Here is a 22,755-nt window from a genome sequence, read left to right as displayed (position 1 = left end):
ACGGACCTGTGTCTTCATGCAAATTCATCTACTATGTTACTATGTAATACATCAAATACTAATTTAGTTTTGCTTACTGTATATGTATAATTTTTAGGTTATAAGGCATTGTATTTTGGTTCATGGGTGCAAATATGCTTCTAATTTCTAGTTAATTGGATATTATATATACATACCTCATTTTTTTCCTTAAGCTTGGTGATCATAACAATAACAGGGGCATCTTCTTGCCAAACCATCTGCCAGAAGTCATTGACTGTGTTAATCATTGGTCCTTGTGTAGCAATGAACTTTCTCTCTTTTCCGCCATAGCCCTGCCATAGATGAGAAAAGAGGTAAATATCATGTTCACAATATATATATATATATATATATATATATATATATATATATATGTACACATATAGTGCAGTGTTAGAAACATATCATACATGCAGAATTCGCTAGCATTTCGATATATGAAACACTTTGTTACCCCATGTCTTTTTAGTTGATTTGTTTTATGACTTTCCTGAAAGCATGCAAAATTTTACCCAGAATCCCTAGCGAAGCAGGAATGACTTGTAAGTCTCCGTACTGCCTATGTAGGCAAACACTCTCCCTGATGTGTACGATTATCCCCTTTACTGAAAGTGTCATATTGCTGTAATGCAACAATTATACATATCTATAAGGTACTATATATGCTTGGAAAGAATGTGAGCTGTCACTGTACAAAACTTTTGTGCAGCCCCTGCCTTTGTTGAACTTGTTATCGAATATTGTACATGAGCTGTGTAAAATACTATATGAATCATGTGGTGGGAAAAATAATGTAAAATGGTAACTTTGGTGCTGAACACTGGTAACTCATGTTCTGTTCATATCTGTATCAGAGGCCTAGATAAAACCTTCCGTAACAGATTTTTTTTTTTTTGCTTTACATGAGACTGATGATGATAATAATGACAATACATAGCGGAGCATGCAGCATAATTTTTCCATCAAACTAGAGATATCTTCGTGGGTCATGACTAACCTTATAATAAGTCAGTAGGGTCTTTTGGGTGTCACAGGTGTCTGAGGCTGAGGCTGTCATGAAGATTCATTCATAAAATCTAACATATTGCATTTCATTTTATTAACACACTTCTAAGAAAAATAACTTAAGACTAAGGCCTCACATTGCAAAAAAGTTGTTTTTTTGTTGCAGATTTTGCTGCATTTTTTTTTTTTTTTTTTGAGTCAAAGCCAGAATTGGAGCAGAAGGTAGAAGTATTAGAACTTCCTATATATTTCCCATTACTTTCATAGCCACTAAAAACCACAGCAAAATTTGCAACAAAAAGTCAGTTTTTTTGCAATGTTGTGTCTTAGACCGCATGTAGCAAATGCGGGTGCAGTTTTTCCACTGCAGATTTTTTTCTGCAATGTGTGGATGGAATTAGCCATAATCCTATTCACTTTGTTGTAAGTGGCCAAAGCTCTTCATTTTCGTAACATGGTACTTCATCCCAGGGGTGAACCTGCCCTTTTCGCGCCCCCCCCCCCGGGAGGAGGGAAGGGGGCGGGGTGAAGTGAAGGGGGCGGGGCTTAGAGGCATTCGCAGGCAGAGAGCGGACCTGCTCTCTGCCAGAGCGTGAGGGGAGGCTGCTGGAGCAGCGCTGCTCCAGCGGCCTCCCCAATTCACCGCTCGGTGCTAAGCCAGTCCAGGACAGCTTGTCCTGGACTGGCTTAGGTAAACAAAAATGCCGCCCTCCCTGGGGCCCTGCCATAGCGCCGCCTGAAGCGGTCGCTTCAGGTCGCCTCATGGGAGGTGCGGCGCTGCTTCATCCTGAAGCTGTCTTTTTTTATGGAAGGGCCATCCTACAATAAAATGATCACAAGGTTCTGCTACTTGGATCTCAAACAATCAGGTGTATTTTGAGTGAGCTCTGAAAGCAAGTGCTTAATATTCATGCAATGAGAGTACTGGAGGATTGAAGAAATACATAATTAATACTTAACCACTTCTGAACTGCCCATAGACTATTTAAGTCCGGACAGTGGTTGCCTTGTTCTGACAGGACATGCTGGTACGTCCTGTCATAACACAGCAGCTGCACGAGATCATGGAGCTGCTGATACTGGGAGCCAGGTGTAACTTCAGCTGGAGCTCCCAGAGAGAAGTCAGGGAGGGTTTATAACCTTTCCTGCCTTCTTGATCGCTGTGTATACATCGCTCAATGAGTGCTGCATAATGCGTGCTGAAACTAACAGAAATGACTGATCAGGACTGGTGGGTCTAGAGTAAAAATTCCAATAAGAATAAGTGCAGCAGAGCCTATTCAAAGAGTTGGTGATTCAGTAGGTCCCCTTTAAAATAATGAAATCTATGCATGTGAGGCCCTGCTATCCGGTGCATTGAATATACAAATGAAAAAATCATACTCACCCTAATATAATTGGCATTTATATAAGTGCTCAAAGCATCTTTTGGGTTTTTTGGTTTTAAACATACTCTGCTTACTGGATCTAATGAAAAAAGAAGAATTGAAAAAACATTGAAAATAGAACAAATGATCAAATATGCCAAATGCTAGTTATAGACTTTAGTGGGAGTAGAGCTGCAGCATCAGTGCTTGGCCACTATACAGGGTATGGAGCTAGGTGCTTATGGCTCTGTGCACTGTATAGTACGCAGACCAGAGACCAGTGCACGTCCAGCCCTACACAGTTACATATTTATAGAAAAAAAGGCATAGGCAACCCCCTTTAAAAAAAATAAATTCTGCCAGTGTACTTCAGCCTCCATTTTTAAATGTCATGCTATGAATGATAGATTCTTACACACTCATACTAGCTACTTCATTTTTCTATTTTTGCGTCTGTTCTGATCTTATGGTATGAAGCAAGACTGACAATAAGACTTACAGATTCACACGGCAAGAATTTTTATTTATAAGGAGAGTATTAATGCCTTCATTTTCCTCACTTCTTTTATCTTGACTATTCCTTTTTATACATGAACCTATATGGGACCTTTTCTATGAAACTGCAGATTTCTAAATTTGTCGAATTGTGACCTCTGCTGGACATATGCAGCAACCTCAACAGCATAGCTTATTCTGTCCATCACCTAGGGAACATAGGGAACCAGATGGCGATATCTATCTATCTATCTATCTATCTATCTATCTATCTATCTATCTATCTATCTATCTATCTATCTTTATCTAGTATATTAAAAGTCAATACAAGCTGAGTCTCCTTTATAGCTTTGGAATAAATGTTTATGTGGAGTAACCAGCCAGGTGCTGTTGTCTTATGAGAATTGTCCTCTGGGCTGTTTCCCTTTGTGTCTCACTTTTTAAACATCCAAATTACATATATATATATATATATATATATATATATATATATATATATATATATTTATACACAACTGTTTTTCTATAATAATTTAGTTATACACTTTTAAGCAGAAACTCCTGCTTTAAAGGAAAAATCTGTAGCAGGGCTTTCTAGGTACCCTATGACTTTGTTAATATTTCTGCCTTTTTATGTGGCTGAGGGGCCTTATAGATTTGCCCCTGTATGTGACCTATTCATTGTAATAGCGCACTAAAGACCCTTTGGTTAGATGAAGTGAAAAGGAGATGATTTGCAACAATTGCTAAACAATTACATTAATTCCTTTATTTCTTGCCCTTTTTCTCAGATCCAGCTGAAACTTTAGATAACGTTCTTTCCATTAAGAAATCATAACTTACTTGGCAATATAGTTTTGTAGCGGTTTTTGGTTCCATGACTTGGAATGTTAATTTCTTTGGGATCCATGAAATTCATTGGTATTTCCTGATAGAGACACATGACAATGACATAATGTGAATGCTACTTACTCTATATAGCACGCTGTCAGTAATGTAGCTTGATCTTTCTCAGTTATTATTTTGTTCCCAAACATGGAAATGTCTAGACAGGTTCCTATGGCTATTGTTCATAGTCCCATAGCTTGAGAAACTCGTAGGTGTTCCCCAACACTAACATATCTAGTGTGCAGATACCTCTAACATGGCTGCTTAAATAGATTTGACATTATTTCATCATAGTTTCTGCAAAATCTCAACATTTTACTAAGATTTTCAGCAGGAAAGGCAGCATCCCTACACTTACATACTAACAATGGCCTCTTGTAACCAGTCTCTATAGTAAATGAAGCAGCAGATATAGGGTAAAGCAGGCTTGTAACAATGCCTGACAAACCCTCAGGTAGGATGATCAAAATCAATGGGGTCTTCACAGGCGCAGAGAATGCACTGACCGTGGTGTTTGTGTAGTTAGTTTTTGGTGGTTTATTCCCTGCAAATCTGCATTTAGCTATGCCCTGACTTTCCAATTCAGCATTACAGTACCATTTTAATGATAGCTTAATAGATCTCTGCCCATAGATGGCTATGATCAGCTTCTGTAAGAGGCATGTTCCATAATCCCTTCCAGACTTTGACTGCAGACATTTTTTAACATATTGAGAGTGTGCTATTTCCATACTGTGGTGACCATATTAGTGTGGTTGAAAAAATATGACCCTCAAATACAATAAGAGGAAGGGAAACCTGATATAAAACACAACTGGACAAGAGATAGCAAGAAATGGGGAGAATCTTGCATTATTAGCGTACAATCAAATCTTATTTTGACGGTTTCTGAAAGCAATAAAATATTTTGAAACAATTCTTTTAATACGTTGATTATATAAGGTAACTATAGGTATCAGGTAACAGGTCAGACCTCCCTGACAGGTTCTCATACCATGAATTCTGTATGAAGCAAATGGGAGCTTTGGACAACATCATGGAGCTGTTGTCGGGTCAGCACACGATTGGCTGTCTGGAGGTATTCCATGGCCACTTTCTCTCTCGGTGTTGGAGCTACATTGAAAGGTTCTACCATTCCTAAGCCACTCATGTCCAATGTAAGGGAGACATTTGAACCTCTCCTGGAATACAAAAAAACATGATATTGGTAAAATACAGAATAATAATGTGAATTAGTTGAACTTTCACATTTCTGCTTTTACCAGTTATGTTCAGTAAGTTAGTTAAAATACATATTTATGAAAATAAACTAATATGTTTAATATGGGTAAACATGGATTTTCTAATAATGCTTTATATTAGCGAGGCTCATGTTAGTGTAATATAGAGTAGTCTATTGTGGGTATATAAACATTGCACTAAAGGCATGACTTATACATTGTGCCCATATCCTATTTTCCTTTCTACATCTTTCACTGTCAAGATATTGAAGATATCTAATTAAATTTGGAACATATAGAAAGATTCATTAGGTGATGTAATATTTCATGCTCTTCAATACACAATATGACAATAATACTGCTTCGGCTATGTAAATGACATACACAAGAGTATACACACTTTATATGCATGTATGTGTGTGTGTGCAAGTTGCTGCTGTTATAACATGAATGCCCTTTTAGGTTTGGAATGTCAGAAAAGGGAGTAACTTCCTTGCATGATGTCACCCTATAGTCCCTTTGCTTTATCTCTGATGACTGGATAGTGATGAGTGCCAAATGCCAATGCCCGGATGGGAGGAAGACATCAATTAAATAGGAGAAATGCTAACTGAGTGTTAAAGTATAGTTCATTGAAGAACAGCTATATCCAGGTGATCCATATGTATGAGTGTCTACATCTTCTTTCAGTTATTTCGATAAAATATGGTGCTGCATTATAAGTAGTTCATGAACCCAATTCATATTATTTTTCCTCTATTTGTCTATGGTGCCCTAATATTCCTCAGCAAACTTCAGCAAGTTTTCTGCTGTCAGGTGCCATTGAGAGACCAAGAGACCATTATTGTGAATAATGTAATTTTCTAATATTTTTATATTCATTTTTTACATTAAAATTAGAGATGAGCGAACACTGTTCGGATCAGCCGATCCGAACAGCACGCACCCATAGAAATGAATGGAAGCACCTGTGACGCCGGCCAGCCGCCGGCAAAGTCAGCGTCACAGGTGCTTCCATTCATTTCTATGGGTGCGTGCTGTTCGGATTGGCTGATTCGAACAGTGTTCGCTCATCTCTAAAAAAATGTCTTTGATGGTCTCTATGGGGCAATAACTTATGCACATAATGTCTTATTACAGAACTCAAAAACCGTCTCACAAGTAGATAAAAGCAGATGAAAGTTTATTTAAAAGTAAGGTGATAACAAAAAGATAGATGTAATTTAGGAAAAATAACAAAATACATGAAACAGAAAAACAAGGCCATGTAGACTTTCTAGAAGGGGCAGAGAAGTCTCGCTCATGTTACAAAAACTGGGGTGTTTAAGGTAATATACTGTTATAGGCAATGTCACTGTTGTAGGAGAATTAGTTTAATTATACATGTGAATATGAAGATTTATTCTAAGAAGCAATAGATCTGCCTCTCTTCAAGTCATAGCCATCTAGTTTGAGTACATCCTCTAGGCCCGGTAGTTCCATAACAGGGCTTCAAGCAAGATTTCTCAAAGATGGTGAGGAGAGAAGATTCTAAATATAACTTAAGTGAGAATTTATGAATGGAACAAGGTAACAAAATAGCATGTGAAAATGCTAATAATAAAGAAGAAAATAAGCAGTAAAGGTTATTATGGTAACAATTTCTAATTACAGACTTGACCTTTGCTTACCATGTACAATGGGAAATCTCCTGCCATATATGCTTAGTATATCTATAGGGCCTTGCACTGGCTACTGTTTGGATAGGTCAATAGTATTTGATATGTTGGGGCTCAACACCAGAATCCCACACAGATCATTTGTTCTTGCAGCTTTCGACATCCAGAAGCTGCTTGAGGAAGGAGAGCACATGCATGGGCAGTAGCATCAACCACTACATAATGGTGGGTCCAGGGATTTTTTATCGCCGCTTCTATTTTTGAATATGAGAGGTGCTGCATGAGTTTTCTACAACAGCTGATCTTTGTGGGGTCTGGGTGTCAGACCCCGCCCGATCAGATATTGATAATCAATCCATTCTGTGGATAGGATCAGTATGAATGATCAGTTAGGGGCTGCAAAATCCATTTAATAGGAATGCTATGTTAACATTCCACAAGGTTTATGATAAATGGTCAATAAACTACTATGACAATGTTAAAGTCTACATAACTATTTAAATAATATTTACATGGCTTAACCCTTCTAGGTTACATTTCTGAGTGCTTTACAAAACTCAGCAGGTCACACGAAGCTAAGGAAACTCTCTTGACAAGTATTTCTAGACTAAGCTTCAAGCAATCAGTATCTAGGGAGGACAGGAATTGCTTTGTATCCTGTGGCGGAAAGCAGCTGACATAAGAGCAATTTCAGCTTTCCCTCTTTTAATCACACTTTCTTATGTATTGCCAACTAGTTCCTGTTTCTACCCTCTGTGACACTTTATGACACCGCCAGGGAAACGGACTGTTTAACATTAGATGCTTATTCAACCTCATCCTTTCCTGCAGATTAACCCACTGATCAAACCAAATTTTTATCTCCATCACCATCGACCTCGCAGTGATCCAATTCCTCTCATTTCTTTGTGTAGTTGTTAACCCATCATGTATTTTCTGCCATAATGAATCATTTCTAAAATAAGGAAAGTGCACAGTTTTGATATTTCAGAACCTATTCCATAAATTGATCTGAAACATAACCTTTAATAAATATTATATAAAAATTTCTCACAGAATCGTAGCGACAACTGCATCAAAAATACCACTACCAAGTGATAATATGTTAAAATACTGGAACAATAGGTTACTTAACAAATGTCCCTCTCAGTAAGAGACATCATCAGGAGAAAATATCCAGTATTATAGAAATGTGGACAACAGATATACCGGGATTATATTAGAAACATGACAGCCACAATAAAGGTAATTAATCACCCATACGTATTACTTGTCTAGATATGATAATATTAAAGAGCGTCCAATATATATCCATGGAGCATGCAGTATAGGGCCAGGATGAGACGTCCCAAAATATGGTAGTATTATCTGATTGATGTATTATTGTTGCCATCACTCATGTGTTGCCTAAGAATAATATGGGACAATCATATATGGCTGAATGAATCAGTGGTGTTTGTGCATCGCCTCTACTTTCCTGTAACACATATGTTTGTGGGACCAGGCCTTACATGAAGTCTAGTGATGCACACAGTGACACGGCGCTATCATGCTACATATGACCTATGTTGCCTCATGACACATCAAGACATAACCAACAGTCCCTAAATACCCAATGTGCACCCACTGTCAGGTGGGACAATGGCATCAGTAGCTTCCACCATGCTATGAGATGGCTAATGGAAAAGATGATGACAAATAGCAAGCTTTCGAGACTACATACGTCTCTTCATCAGGCATGGTATAACACAATATGAAGAGTCACATAAAAACATCCTTATTTTACAGCATTGTTTCCTACACTTATCTTAAACTTTTGTATAGTGCTATAAAAATACTGTATATACTGTATGTCAGTGCAGCTCCATCAGGCTGATGTCCACTGTGCAATTGATCCATCACAGTGTTGACATATGTAGGTACAGAGTGTTTTCTTGGTTGCAGCAAGTTATTGTATCACGCTGCAGAAAGTCAAGAAGCTTTTCATTCCATTTTATTAGACAATTATAGCTGTAGCATTACACAATGTTCCACATCACTTTTGCTATGAGAGGCCCAAACTAGATTCTCTGTTCATTCCTACTGATCTATGCAAGATGTGCAGAAGATGAGTCGGAAAGGGTCTATCACGTTAGTAACTCCAAAAATGTTTGAAGAAATTATCCTTTGCACAAAACAATGGGCTCATAAATACACCATATATAACTAAAAGATATCAAAACTCTTATTGCATGAGTTGTACATTACAGAGGTTTTAGTAAAGAAAAGTTATACAGTGCATGATGACACGTTAGGCCTGGTTCACATCTGCATTTGGGCCATTCCATTCCCCTCTCTGCATGGAAAATTCAGCGAGAAAAGCACTTGCAAGCAGCACTTTTCTTTCTCATTTTTCATGCAGAAACTGAGCGGAAATCATCATAGTCTATGGGGTCCGTAGGATTCCTAAGGTGACCGCTTTTTTTTTTTTAATGAGGATTTAGTTTCTGTTTGGGCGGTCCCAAGAAGACTCCCCGAATGGAAGCCCATACGCAGATGTGAACCGGACCATAGATCATTTTAGAACCTTCTGAATCACCTTTATTTTGCATATTCAGAGAAAAATTCATTCAACCATCTATGGTCTGGTGGTGTCAGATGTGCCAAAATCATTGAGAAGAACAGGCGTCTTAAGCATTGTGGCACATCTCTGGTAGTCTGTGCACCAGAACTGAAATCAGATAGGAGTTGTAGTATATTCCCTGTGTTACTTATGCCAGTTTTCTGCAAGTAATGTTATATATGTTAATCCTTGAAGACCACGTAGTTCCTCATCCTAGGCCCTTCTTAGTGTTATAGAAATGTGTGAGCAACAGAAAAGAAAAAGGTGTCATTTTTGGCAGATATGCCAAAGTTCCACCTTTTTGTTACCAGTTTTGTCTTTCTGAATGTAATTCAATGTTCAGCATCTATAAGTAAACAATGAAGGTTATTCCATTACAGTAATGAAAATGAGTCAGTTGGTGCACTAGAGGTGGACCTTCAGCCTGGGTCCATTGCTTTTCCTCAAGTAGGATGAACATTACCATAGTACAGGGAAAATCAACTCCCACTTCATGAAGTGGTGCAAGAAGGAGATGGAAGGGGTCTGAGTAGCAAGAATAGTGCTCCCAGGACTGAAGGCCTGCCAGTGCACCAACGTTTCATTTGCATGAGGGTTCAGAGTTGTTTTTTTTCCAAATCTATGAAAGTGACATACATAACAGAGTCATGTGGTTTATCACTGTAGTGTGCTGTGTAACATAGTGTGACATTAGAAAATACTTGGGGAGGGGGTAGCCTGCCTTTATACATTTGTGTATTTCATTTATTATTTATTATTGTTTTGAGCTCTGCAAAAAAGTGCAAGGCAAGCTATCAAGGTGAAAAGTGCATACTGTGCATACTGTGCCAACTGACATGTATAGCTTACGGTTCTGGTATACTTTGGGAATGCAACTACATATTGTTTTTGACTATTACTATTGCCCAGTTCTTAAAGAATGTACATTGTGTTCAAAAATACGCAGAATTATCATATGGAAAAAGTGCATTGTGTTTAAAAATATCGCATTGTTAGAAAGGTTTCCTAGGTTCCAGACTGAAAACAATTCAGTAAACACACAAATATGCCTGGAACGTAAGAGTGCTTGGATATTGCCTACAGCAAAAGCGACAAAGCCATGGACTATTGCCAAGAGTGAATGTCCTAACATCAAGATGATGAGAACCTAACTGCTAATGCACTTGACACACCTGTGGTAGGGCTTATGCACAATGGCACAGAGTCCGTCTTGCAGTGTATGAAAGAAGACATCTCAGGGATAATACTGTCATACATATAAGGGAAAAGTAGCTAATAAAAATGCCCCAGAGTGCCAAAACACTGGGGTACATGCCTTTCACTAAATTTAGTAATAATTTAAGACATGTTGTACACCTCGTCTGATAAGAGACTGGAAGTCTCACCTGAGAACAACTGAAGCTTGGGGACAAACCAATAGTGGACTTGATGTGGACTGGAAGACTCCCACTACCAACCTGTCCTACAGTCCAGAAAATCCAGCCCATACCACTTAAATAAAGAGCCTTAGCAAATTATGTTATGCTAGAGAAGCATACAGTTTACCAGAATGGTTATTGGTATACTCCATAAAAGCAACACAGAAAAATCACACGGTGAAGCGCCTTAAAGTCCATATTATGAATTGTAGACAGGGCACATGTTTTAAGGCAGATACTATAAATAAAGCTCCAATTTGTGCAACTGACACATACAGAGCATCTTAGCGCATGATGTGGGTGCAGCTGTAAGGGGTTTATTCACTCCATGTTGCACTCACCCTTTACTCTTACTGAAAACTGAGCATAAATCACACCTTAACACAGTCCACGCACCCCAAATATATGCTGCCACCACCTAGTATATTCAGAATAGGGATCAATAGGAATCCTAGACATGCACTACTATTCCCAGCAACCAGACACAAACACGTTTCAAAAAATAATGGGATCATGGAAAGAAATGTAGCAAATTTAGTGGTTTAAGCCATTCCCGCTCTGCACTGTACTATAATGTTGTGCTGAGCATATAGTTAACACTCAAGGCCATAATAATAAAGCATGGTAAGGCCGCAGACACAGAAGTTGTGAGTCTGTGTGTGGCATTACTTCCTGCTCTTGGCTTGATTCCATGGAGCTTGGAGGATCTGTCCTGTAACCCCGTGTCCAGTGAAACAAAGTTGTGCTTATTTTGTTCATGTAGCTGGTAGTAACTCACACGTACAGTTAGATTATCATTAGTTAGATTATGGGGATAATGTTCCTCCTTAAGGAGAAACCACCTATTAGGTGTTGGAGACTTATACAGCCATAGTCGCTTCACTGCAAGGGAACATGGGAGGAATATGCGACTATGGCTGTATAACTCTCCACACACCTAATAGGTGGTTTATCCTTAAAGGAATTCATTGCAGCTCGAAAACCGACCGCAGCGCCGCCTCTATGGTCTTTGGTATCCTCCCCTTGCTTCTTCAGTGTCCTGTCGGACGCCTGCGCAGTACGCTCTGGCAGAGACCGCAATTTTGCGCTTGCGCAGTACGTTCGGCAATCTTCGCCGAACAGAGCGTACTGCGCAGGCGTCCAACAGGACACTGAAGAAGCAAGGGGAGGATACCAAAGACCATAGAGGCGGCGCTGCGGTCGGTTTTCGAGCTGCAATGGGGACGCCCCCATCACTGCTCCTGCGATGGGGACGCCCCCATCGCTGCGAGAGAACTCATTAGCATACCGGTACAAACCGGTATTTTGAACGAACGGCGCGGCGGAGAGCACTTCTAAAGGTAGGAGACGAATAGCCTTTCTAAAGGCTATTCCGATGTGTTAACTAGAAAAAAATGTGTTTTAGTGGTAGAATCCCTTTAAGGAGGAACATTATCCCCAGAATCTGGTCTCTCAGCCTCTCACATCTACCAAGTCAGTTCTCTCTAGGCTGCGCTGACGAGGTCCAACCAGACCGAAACGGCCGTCCATAGCTGAGAAATTGACTTGGTAAAAATCCCACATTATGCAGTAAAAGCTTCTGGGACAGTCGGGCATGATGTTCAGGGTGCTTCCTATAGAGGGCAGCATAACAGATGCACTGTCTCCCTCTTTACATCTTGGGAGAAAGGTTTGCATATTCCTCCCATATCAATAGTTAGTCACTCAGGCGAGCAGGATTTTATTTAGTTTTTACCTGAAGTTAAGGCTGTATTTTGTTTTGTTAATTTTGTGCCTGAAGTCAGTGTTTATTTTCCTGTTTTTTTTTCTAAATAACCCAGTTTGCTGCATATGTCGTGTCCCTGTCTTTGACTGTTTGGGTCTGCAACACTGCTTCTACCGAGCTAACTTCCCCACAGTATGAACAATATAATTCAGGAATGATACTTTCACAAGTGGGATTCTTTCATCACAGCAACATATAGCATTTCTTAAAAGGTGGGAGCAGCATGGGTAGGGCCAGGCCAACGTTTATCTGGTGTAAATTTCAGGTTCTGGCACACAAACTACTCATGATGTGCCACATTTATTAAGAAGCATATGCCTCTTAATAAAATTGTACCACACCTCACACAACTACAGCCAATTACGGCTTGGGTATTATGCTCTAGTCTTAATAACTCAGACCCAATGACTGGGTGACAACACATAGTTCACATATAACACATCACTTTGTATTATGATATCACTTTGCCATAGCATATTGTACATATTCCTTTCATAATACATATATATGCATATGTCCAGCTACAAGATAAGGTAAGGAAATACAATTCTGTAACTTGTGGAGGTGTTTTCCCTTTATGGCTCCCCAAGTGCCTGAGTCTACATTATTTATAAGAAAAAAAATATCTTTGTACCATATTAGCTAGCGCATATTGTGTTATATCATTCCTGATGAAGGGACCAAGCAGTTCTGAAATCTCACAATCTGTCATCATTTTTTGTTAGCCATTAAAAAGGTATCAACTACTGAGGACTCTCAATCGTTATATTTCATAAGTCTACATTATGCACTCAAAGTGCAGGACTAGTATATGGAATAGATTTGTGCATAAGACTATACTGAGAAAGCTCTGCTGAACATAAAAACATAAAACAGGAAGATCAGAACTACTGAGCATTAGTACTTGTAATTCTTATCTACACATGTTGGATATTCATGCATTCAGTATATCTTGAGTTACTATTCCTTTTTCTCCTTTCCTGGAAATGAATCTATAAAAAAGCTTCACCACCAAGATATCCTTACTTTCTTATCACTCACTGTCTTCCATGTATTAAATTGCATAGGCAGCAGTTAGAAGAGCTTGTTTATAGCCCAGCCAAAAAGGAAGAGTAGAAGAAGGGTGGAGCCAGACATGTACAATCGGCAGGGGACTACGCAGGGTTTCCTGTCACCTTGGGAACTGCATTGATTGGTAATGCTATTTCCTGTGTGTATAGAACACAACCAGTAGCAACTAAAGTAACAGGACAAAGTGCACGATAAGCAGCCTAGAAGCAACATACACGCTGTACTATTGTATCAAGCAACAGAGCGCTAATTACATCCAAACAAACATCATCATACACCGGATTAGGCTTCCAACCATGATACACTGTATTAGGCTTCCAACCATGATACACAACATGTTTTTTGTCCCCGATCCCACTAGAAGATCTATTTAAACATGTTCAGCAAGAGAATACTCAAGTTTAGCAATAATAAACTGGATTACTACAAAAATGACTTTTGTCATTCTCACAGGGAAGATTTGGTCTTTGACAGCTCAAATAAGCAGCGTTCCCTAAAGACAGAAACACTGCAATGGAAAAAATTGAATTTCTCCATTTTGCATGCACCTCTAATTGTTGTTTTAAATCTGTACTGTCTGAAATAGGTATTAAAATGCTTTTTAGCAATGCATTTGGACATGCAATATAACAGTGGGCAAAAGCTTTAAAGCTGGGGCTCCACATGGTGCAGCGTTTTACAGTCACAGCAAACTAAGTTGGATTCTAGTGGCATCGCAGTCTTCCCCACAACGCTTTTTTGCTCCAGAATGCTACATGGAGCCTTAGCCTCAAATAATTATCTGGTTCCTAATACTGATGGACTATGCTTAGGATAGGCTATCCATGTTAGATCTGCAGGAAACCAACACCTGGCACCCCTGCAGATTACCTTCAGTAGAAGTTTCTGGGTCCATACAGTGCTGGAACAAAAAAAAAGAAAAAAAAAAAACACATCATAAAAACGTTTCCTAATTCCTGAAGCAGATTTCTTTGGGTCAGTGCACACAGAGTTTTTGGCAAGGATTTTGACGCTGAGTCCGCCTCAAAATCAGCTTCCAAAAAAAAGCCTCCCAGTAGAACTCTATTGGGAGGTTTTTTTTGGAGGCTGATTTTGAAGCAGATTTAGCGTCAAAATCCTCTCCAAAAAAACTCAGTGTGAACATATCTTAAAGCTTCTCTACTGTATGTATGTATGTATGTATGTATGTATGTACTGCACAATTATCTGGTGTTCTCCAGAGCATCCCCATCCCCCAACGGTCACGCCTCTGGCTAGAACTACATAGAAGCTTTGGCCACAATAATGATAATCAATATACAGCAAACATGGTAGGTTAGTGTAAAATCTCTATTTGGTAGGTATCACAATAGTCTGCATACATCCTAGTACCTTTGTTGCTCATCAAAATTTCTAAAACTTGGAATCTGCCCCCAGTGCCCCAGGGTGACATTAAAATCAACGGATTTTGTATTCCATACGAAAATTTAACATGACTATTTGATGTAAAGATAACTTGCATTATGTTTATCAAATACAGGAAGAATATCAGGCCATGATCTCTGAAGTTTTAATGACATCCTAGAGGAATATTCACTCGTGAAACTACAAACCCCAAAAGTAATTGAAACCCCAAATGACTACCATCTGTACTCACAAACTGGGCCATATGAAAGGTAAGGAAAACACTAGAAACCTAAAGGGAATTGTCTGCGCCTTAATTATTACTTTGAAGTGGATCATAAATGGGTCAAATTTATGAATTATTTTTGTTGAAGTGACATTTACATATCAAATAATGATTTCTAAAAATTATGGCAAATTGTCTGCAGTTTGTCTGAATTTTCTCATTGGTTGTGGTTTAGGATTATAGAAGTTTATTAAATTGGAATATGCAAAGTCATATATTTTTTTCAAGAATATAAATTTGTGTACTAAAACTGGCTGTCTTAAACAGGACCTGTCAGTCGTCCTGAAATGTACGGTATGTTTTAGAATATATTTGTGTTCCTTATAATATAAGAATTCTGGAGCATCTTTTCTTATATCTCTATGCTGGGCAGTTTCCTGTTATTCCTCCTAGAATAAATACACAACTGGGTGTTACTGTTCCCTGACTGATAACTCCCGGCTGTCAATTTATTTGTCCATTTCTAGGAGGGATAACAGAGGTATGGCACCACGCAGAGTAATTGGAAACCATGTTCCATCATTGTTGTTTCATGGTGAATTCAATTATATACAGTCCTATGAAAAAGTTTGGGCACCCCTATTAATCTTAATCATTTTTAGTTCTAAATATTTTGGTGTTTGCAACAGCCATTTCAGTTTGATATATCTAATAACTGATGGACACAGTAATATTTCAGGATTGAAATGAGGTTTATTGTACTAACAGAAAATGTGCAATATGCATTAAACCAAAATTTGACCGGTGCAAAAGTATGGGCACCCTTATCATTTTATTGATTTGAATACTCCTAACTACTTTTTACTGACTTACTGAAGCACAAAATTGGTTTTGTAACCTCAGTGAGCTTTGAACTTCATAGCCAGATGTATCCAATCATAAGAAAAGGTATTTAAGGTGGCCAATTGCAAGTTGATCTCCTATTTGAATCTCCTCTGAAGAGTGGCATCATGGGCTACTCAAAACAACTCTCGAATGATCTGAAAACAAAGATTGTTCAACATAGTTGTTCAGGGGAAGGATACAAAAGGTTGTCTCAGAGATTTAACCTGTCAGTTTCCACTGTGAGGAACATAGTAAGGAAATGGAAGACCACAGGGACAGTTCTTGTTAAGCCCAGAAGTGGCAGGCCAAGAAAAATATCAGAAAGGCAGAGAAGAATGGTGAGAACAGTCAAGGACAATCCACAGACCACCTCCAAAGAGCTGCAGCATCATCTTGCTGCAGATGGTGTCACTGTGCATCGGTCAACTATACAGCGCACTTTGCACAAATAGAAGCTGTATGGGAGAGTGATGAGAAAGAAGCCGTTTCTGTACGTACGCCACAAATAGAGTTGCCTGAGGTATGAAAAAGCACATTTGGACAAGGCAGCTTCATTTTGGAAACAAAAATTGAGTTGTTTGGTTATAAAAAAAAGGCGTTATGCATGGCGTCCAAAAAGAAACAGCATTCCAAGAAAAACACATGCTACCCACTGTAAAATTTGGTGGAGGTTCCATCATGCTTTGGGGCTGTGTGGCCAATGCCGGCATTGGGAATCTTGTTAAAGTTGAGAGTCGCATGGATTCCACTCAGTATCAGCAGATTCTTGAGAATAATGTTCAAGAATCAGTGACGAAGTTGAAGTTACGCCGGGGATGGATATTTCAGCAAGACAATGATCCAAAACACCGCTCCAAATCCTCAGGCATTCATGCAGAGGAACAATTACAATGTTCTGGAATGGCCATCCCAGTCCCCAGACCTGAATATCATTGAACATCTGTGGGATGATTTGAAGCGGGCTGTCCATGCTCGGCGACCATCTAACTTAACTGAACTTGAATTGTTTGTCCAAAATACCTTTATCCAGGATCCAGGAACTGATTAAAAGCTACAGGAAGCGACTAGAGGCTGTTATCTTTGCAAAAGGAGGATCTACTAAATATTAATGTCACTTTTCTGTTGAGGTGCCCATACTTTTGCACCGGTCAAATTTTGGTTTAATGCATATTGCACATTTTCTGTTAGTACAATAAACCTCATTTCAATCCTGAAATATTACTGTGTCCATCAGTTATTAGATATATCAAACTGAAATGGCTGTTGCAAACACCAAAATATTTAGAACTAAAAATGATTAAGATTAATAGGGGTGCCCAAACTTTTTCATAGGACTGTAACTAACACACACATAATATGAATGGCTTTATTAACCAGAATAATATTCTTAAAGAGATTGTTTCAAAATAGACAACCCCCTTTTTAACAATAAAAGCTGCTGGTTTAATTAGAAGATCTTCTGGGTCTTCCAATGATCTTCTTATACCATTTTTCCAGAGGAGAACTTAGTCAGCTAGTCATTTCTCCAGCAGTGACAGTTGCACAGCAAATATAGTATTACATGGTAGCCCAGGTCCTGCAAAACAGGAGTCATTCTTAAGGACAGGCTCTCCTTTCTGCTTTTAAAGAGGGTACCCTTCCTATGATGGCCATATGCCAAATTTGAGTGTATGAACTAGAACTGGCTTCAAAAGTACACTTGTCAACAACGCTTCACAGTTCTATGGTAGGAGGTTGAAATATGGAATAACTGCACCCCTTTTTTTAGTACACACCCTCTTTTGTAACCTTGCACCCTTTACATTCCGCTGCACCTCTACCTAGAATGGGTTCTTTCTGTATTAGGAAATTTGTTCCAGGAGTTAGGGAGGCCTCCTATTTTTACAGGAGTGTCCTGGATGTTTTGGAATAGTTGGCAAGTATGTACTAAGGCCACTCTTTAAAGGGTACTTGAGTTTCATGAAAAGTTGGTATGTGTAAGATCCAGCTAGACAGTCTGTTCTATGACCGTGTAAACTTTTATACATGGTGTTCTACCAGTTTTTTTTGCTTCTAATAATTAAATTATGGCTGTAACACATTTTGCATTTCAGTCTCAGGCTGTGTGTGTACAATAAGAAGCAATCTGCCCCTCCCCCATACTTAGCTGATAATTTTTTGCCAGTAAGTATACAATTGTACAGAACTATATGAGAAAAGCTCAAGTGACTATAATATAGGAGATCCAGGACATAGTCAGTAAAGCTGCGTCTGACTGTTAACAGCCGAAAGTAGATACAACTACAAAGGTAGGCTTCTCTTACGTTGCAAACAGTGAGATTTGCAGCATCCTCAGTCTTTTGCACATAGCAACAGTTTTTAAACATGTCTGTGCAAGCTGAAAACAGAATAAACCCATCCCCCCCTCCATTCACTGTGTGAAGAGAGAAACGGACTTCCCTCTACATACACTGACATAACAGAATGAAATGTATCTAGGTACGGACTTACTTAGTAACAGCAAGTGAACAGTAAATTAGCTGGAAAGGAGACACCTAGTGGCAGGAACTTTAGAGAGGTTTTTTAAGCAGCTTAAGCATCATGGGATTCTTCCTACTCTGTGACTGGCAGCTATCACTTTTAGAAATGTACATAGGTAATACTTTAAGTCTGAGTCAGACCTTTTCCGTGATTTCGATAACCCACAGAAATGGCAAGAATAGTAGATGTAGAGCTCTGTTACAAATTTAGCATTGTAGGCCCAGGGACTTAAAGTTACATCACTGTTAGGAAGGAATCACAATAGTCTAAGCCAGTAGCGTAACTACAGGGGTAGCAGCAGTAACGGCTGCCCGGGACCGGGACATTAGGGGCCTGGCAACAGCGGCTACCACCGCATTTTTTTTTTTTAATCTTAATAAGCTATTACCAGTTGGAGTTACTCCAGCCCGTAATGGGCCCTATTTACTTAACGATCCTGGCAGGGGCTGGGATCGGTAAGTGATGCTGTGGGCCCCACAAACACTTTTATTATACTGTTTTCAGACCCCCGAGTATAATGATCGGAGGACCCGGAAAGGTAAAGGAACATAATAAACAGTGTTACTTGGAGTGGAGTGGAGAGGTCTCCAGGCTCCAGGCAGGCTTCAGGCCTACTACTGTGATGACCCAGGTCATATGACGTCATTGAAGATGGCCGACACCACCGAGGATCTGAAAAGACCCCAGAGTATAATAATTGCTCATGGGTGTTCACAGTGGGGCATAGTACTGTGTGCAGGGGCCACAATGGTGCATAATACTGTGTACAGGGTCCACTATGGGGCATAATGATATGTGCAGGGGCCACTAAGGGACATAATAGTATGCGTGGAGTCCACTATGGGGCATAACAGTATGTGTAGGGGCCACAGTGGACATAATACTGTGTGCAGGGGCCCCTATGAGACATAATACTGTATTCAGGGGCCACTATGGAGCATAATACTATGTGCACGGGCCAATATGGGGCATAATAGAGCATGCAGGGGCCACTATCAAGCATAATACTGTGTGCAGGGACCACTATGGGGCATAATAGAGCGTGCAGGTCGGTCGGGGTCTTCGGCATCTGTTATGAGGGGGGGGAGCATGTCAAAAGTTCGCCATGGGGCTCCAACACTCCTAGTTACGCCACTGGTCTAAGCGCATCTAGGTATCTTTGTTTCTAAAACATGGAATCTTTGTCCCAGTGCTATACACTGCAATTGAGATCAATAGATTTTCAAATTTATATTACAATTTAACATAACTATTTGATAAAGTGTTAGAACTTGTTATTTATTTACTGAAATACATGTTCATTCTAAGCTTAGCTACTGTGGAGGAAGACGCAGTTATTGACAGATATTTCTATATACATGTGCATATAGATTTCTGTCAATCTTTGAGTAGGACCACCCACATGACTTCTCACATAGAAAGACTGCAATGCTATTCAAATTAGTTGCTGCTGTTTATAGCTCAATGAGCTGTGTGCTGACATGTTAGTTGAAGCACCAGCATTGTATTAACTTGACCCGGTTCCTTGATGAATTGTTAACATCCCCAATCCCCTTTCAACGGAAGTTTTTCCTTCTTCACACCATTCTTGGTATATACATGACACTGTTGCACAAGAAAACCCCAAAAGGCTGGTAGCTTTTGAGATGGTTAGTCTAACACCACTGGCTGTGCCTTTTTCTAATTCACTTACATCTCTGGATTTTTCAAATTCTAATGTAGAGTCACAGTGAAATTGGTCCATGGAAAACTTGCTGGCTTAATTTTATACTGCACGTCTGACTCATATAACATATTTATAGTTGGGTATAGCCGATCTGGAGATTTTGCAATTGTTTTCTATTTGCAGAATAGTGACAGCAATGATGATTTGGCAAATATTGGCGTCCAGTTCTGGGAAAGTCTTATCATGACACGATAGGTATACTCTTATTATCTACCATTCATGATAAACTCTTCCTCATATAACCTAGTTGTTAACACCTAGAATTAATTCCTATTGAATTGTATTCCTACTTTAACTGTACAAAGATTACATTGTCTATGGTTGTAATAGACAGGTTTCATTAGTTTACTCTTTATTTCTTTTACTATTCTGTTATTTTTGTACTCCACTTTTACTGTTACCATACTGTAACATAGGTGTGTCAGTTACATGACCTATGAAGCATAGCAGGTGTATGCGTCAGCAGGTGTGTCAGGCCCTGAAAAGTGTTTGGAGTCACATAAGTGGCATAACGTCCATGTCAGATACCTCTGTATCGTATCTGTATTGTTTTGGAAATCTAAACATGAAGCCCCTTCATGCAGACGGTCTACCTGAAGCTGTTGCAGTATACTTATTGATAAAATAATAATACACTATGAAGCAGTTGTTAAATTGTATGAAACTTTATATATGTGAATGAAATGATGATATATGTAAGTGATTACAGTACATGTTCTGTATGGAGCCCTGTGGTCCACAGATGTTGCAGATGGGCCTGTAGATCCTGCACACTCACAAGTAGCCAAAGCTGGTGCCCCAGCTGGTCCCATAAATGGAGACAAATCTGCAGAATGGCAAGCCAAGGAAGTGTTAAAATGTGATCAAACCCTTGCTGTGTGAGTCCGAACAATATTCTACTAAAAACGCCAGATGGAAGCCCTGTCATTAGAGGCAACACATGGCTGCAGGATGTCCTGGATATATCACTGAGCTATTAACATTCTTGGTATCACTACTAGGAGTGACTGTCATACACGATGGCTCCCCAAATCATCATAGAAGCAGTTGGGACAGTGTGTCATTACACAGAAAAGGCAGGATTGAAGCACTCACTCCAAGGCCTTCATACTCGAATCTGACCACTGTTGGCTCCCAAACAGACATGGATTTGTCACTAAAACAATATGGTTCCAGTCTGTAACAATCCAAGTTTGTCATTCACTACATCACTGTAAAGAAGGTGATGGCGGCTGTCATTGGCAAGATTGGTAATGGGCACCATGACATCAAATTTCCTTCTGATAAGTACCTGGAAATGGTCTGGACATAGACAGGGGTGTCTGTATATAACTAAATTGTATAATTGTTTTTTAAACGTTTGCTGATAAGTTTCATACATATAGAGATTTAGTAAAATATATCACTGCATGACAATTAGCCATTTCCTATGCCATGGTGCACTAATATGTCAAGGAGGGGCGATGCATAACATTGCATAATAGTATAAGATGCATAACAGTACAGCAGGAGTTAAGCTAGGGCCATAGGCAGCACATGATAGCTAGTATAGCTGATGCCTTTCTGTAGTGACCATTGGCAATCATTTTAAATTATGCAAGCAATTGCAAATGAGACATCTAAGGCATCTAAGACATCTAAGACCAGAGTTTTTTGCCATGGATTTTGAGGTGGAATCCAAATCCCACTTCAATGGGAGCCGCTTGCTTCTTTTTTCCGCTAGCCAGTAGTAGAAAAAAAAGTAAGCTGCCCTATCTTGCCGTGTTTGCAGCATGAGGCTCCCTCCCGATAAGGCCCATTCATTCAGGCCTAATCCAGAGTGGAATGCCGCCACGGGATGCCGGTGCACTGCACCAGCATCCCGTCGCAGCTAGCCGCGAGGGATGTTCGCACGCAGAATGCATATTCCGCTGTGTGAACATACCCTAAGGAGTTTGTAATTGTCATTGGTGCCAATGAGCACCTGAACAATATGTTTACAGGGTGGCAATAGGTTGTGATGATGGCGAGGGGCCTATTGAAGACCGCCACATTAGTCACCTGAGTTAACTTATTAGATCCTACCAGACAGTTTAAAAAGCTTACTGCCTAAAACTAAATAGTTTAATGCACTGCAATACAAAGAAGTTGTAGTGTAATACACCATTAATACTGTGTAAGCGGTCATTTTCTTGTGGCCTGTGGGCATGCGCAGTCTGTCCTGCCCGAGGCCTAGAAGTCTGAAACCTGCACCGGAAGAAGAGCATGAACAGGATGTTGCTGATGAAGATAGAGGTGCACTGGAGAGAGTTCTCTTGCAGCATTGGGGACGCCCCCAATGCTGTTTGAGCGCTGGGGCCCGCCCCCAGTGCTGCGAGAGAACTCATTTGTATACCGACAAGAACCGGGATTCCTACGGAATGGCGGCATAGTGAAGACAACAAAAGGTAGGAGAAGAATAGCCTTTCTTAAGGCTATTCCGACGTGTTACTCAGAAAAAAAAAGGGGTTGTATGATAGGATCCCT

At 39.6% G+C, this 22,755-nt stretch overlaps 1 protein-coding gene across 1 annotated transcript in view; it reads right to left on the bottom strand.

Annotated features, from left to right (window-relative positions):
* The window catches only part of PTPRR (protein tyrosine phosphatase receptor type R), a 113,860-nt gene that overhangs the window by 17,352 nt on the left and 73,753 nt on the right, over window positions 1-22,755 (bottom strand). Inside the window, exons 7-10 of the mRNA XM_075274418.1 lie at window positions 4,771-4,957; window positions 3,732-3,816; window positions 2,414-2,493; window positions 177-314 (exon numbers count right to left, since the gene is read on the bottom strand). Of these exons, the coding sequence (XP_075130519.1) occupies window positions 177-314; window positions 2,414-2,493; window positions 3,732-3,816; window positions 4,771-4,957 (490 nt within the window). The remainder of the gene's footprint in view (window positions 1-176; window positions 315-2,413; window positions 2,494-3,731; window positions 3,817-4,770; window positions 4,958-22,755) is intronic.

Source organism: Leptodactylus fuscus, chromosome 5 (assembly GCF_031893055.1).
Source record: "Leptodactylus fuscus isolate aLepFus1 chromosome 5, aLepFus1.hap2, whole genome shotgun sequence".
NCBI classification, from domain to species: Eukaryota; Metazoa; Chordata; class Amphibia; order Anura; family Leptodactylidae; genus Leptodactylus; species Leptodactylus fuscus.
The sequence above is the reverse complement of the archived record's forward strand: the minus strand, read 5'-3'. Positions and strand labels throughout refer to the sequence as shown.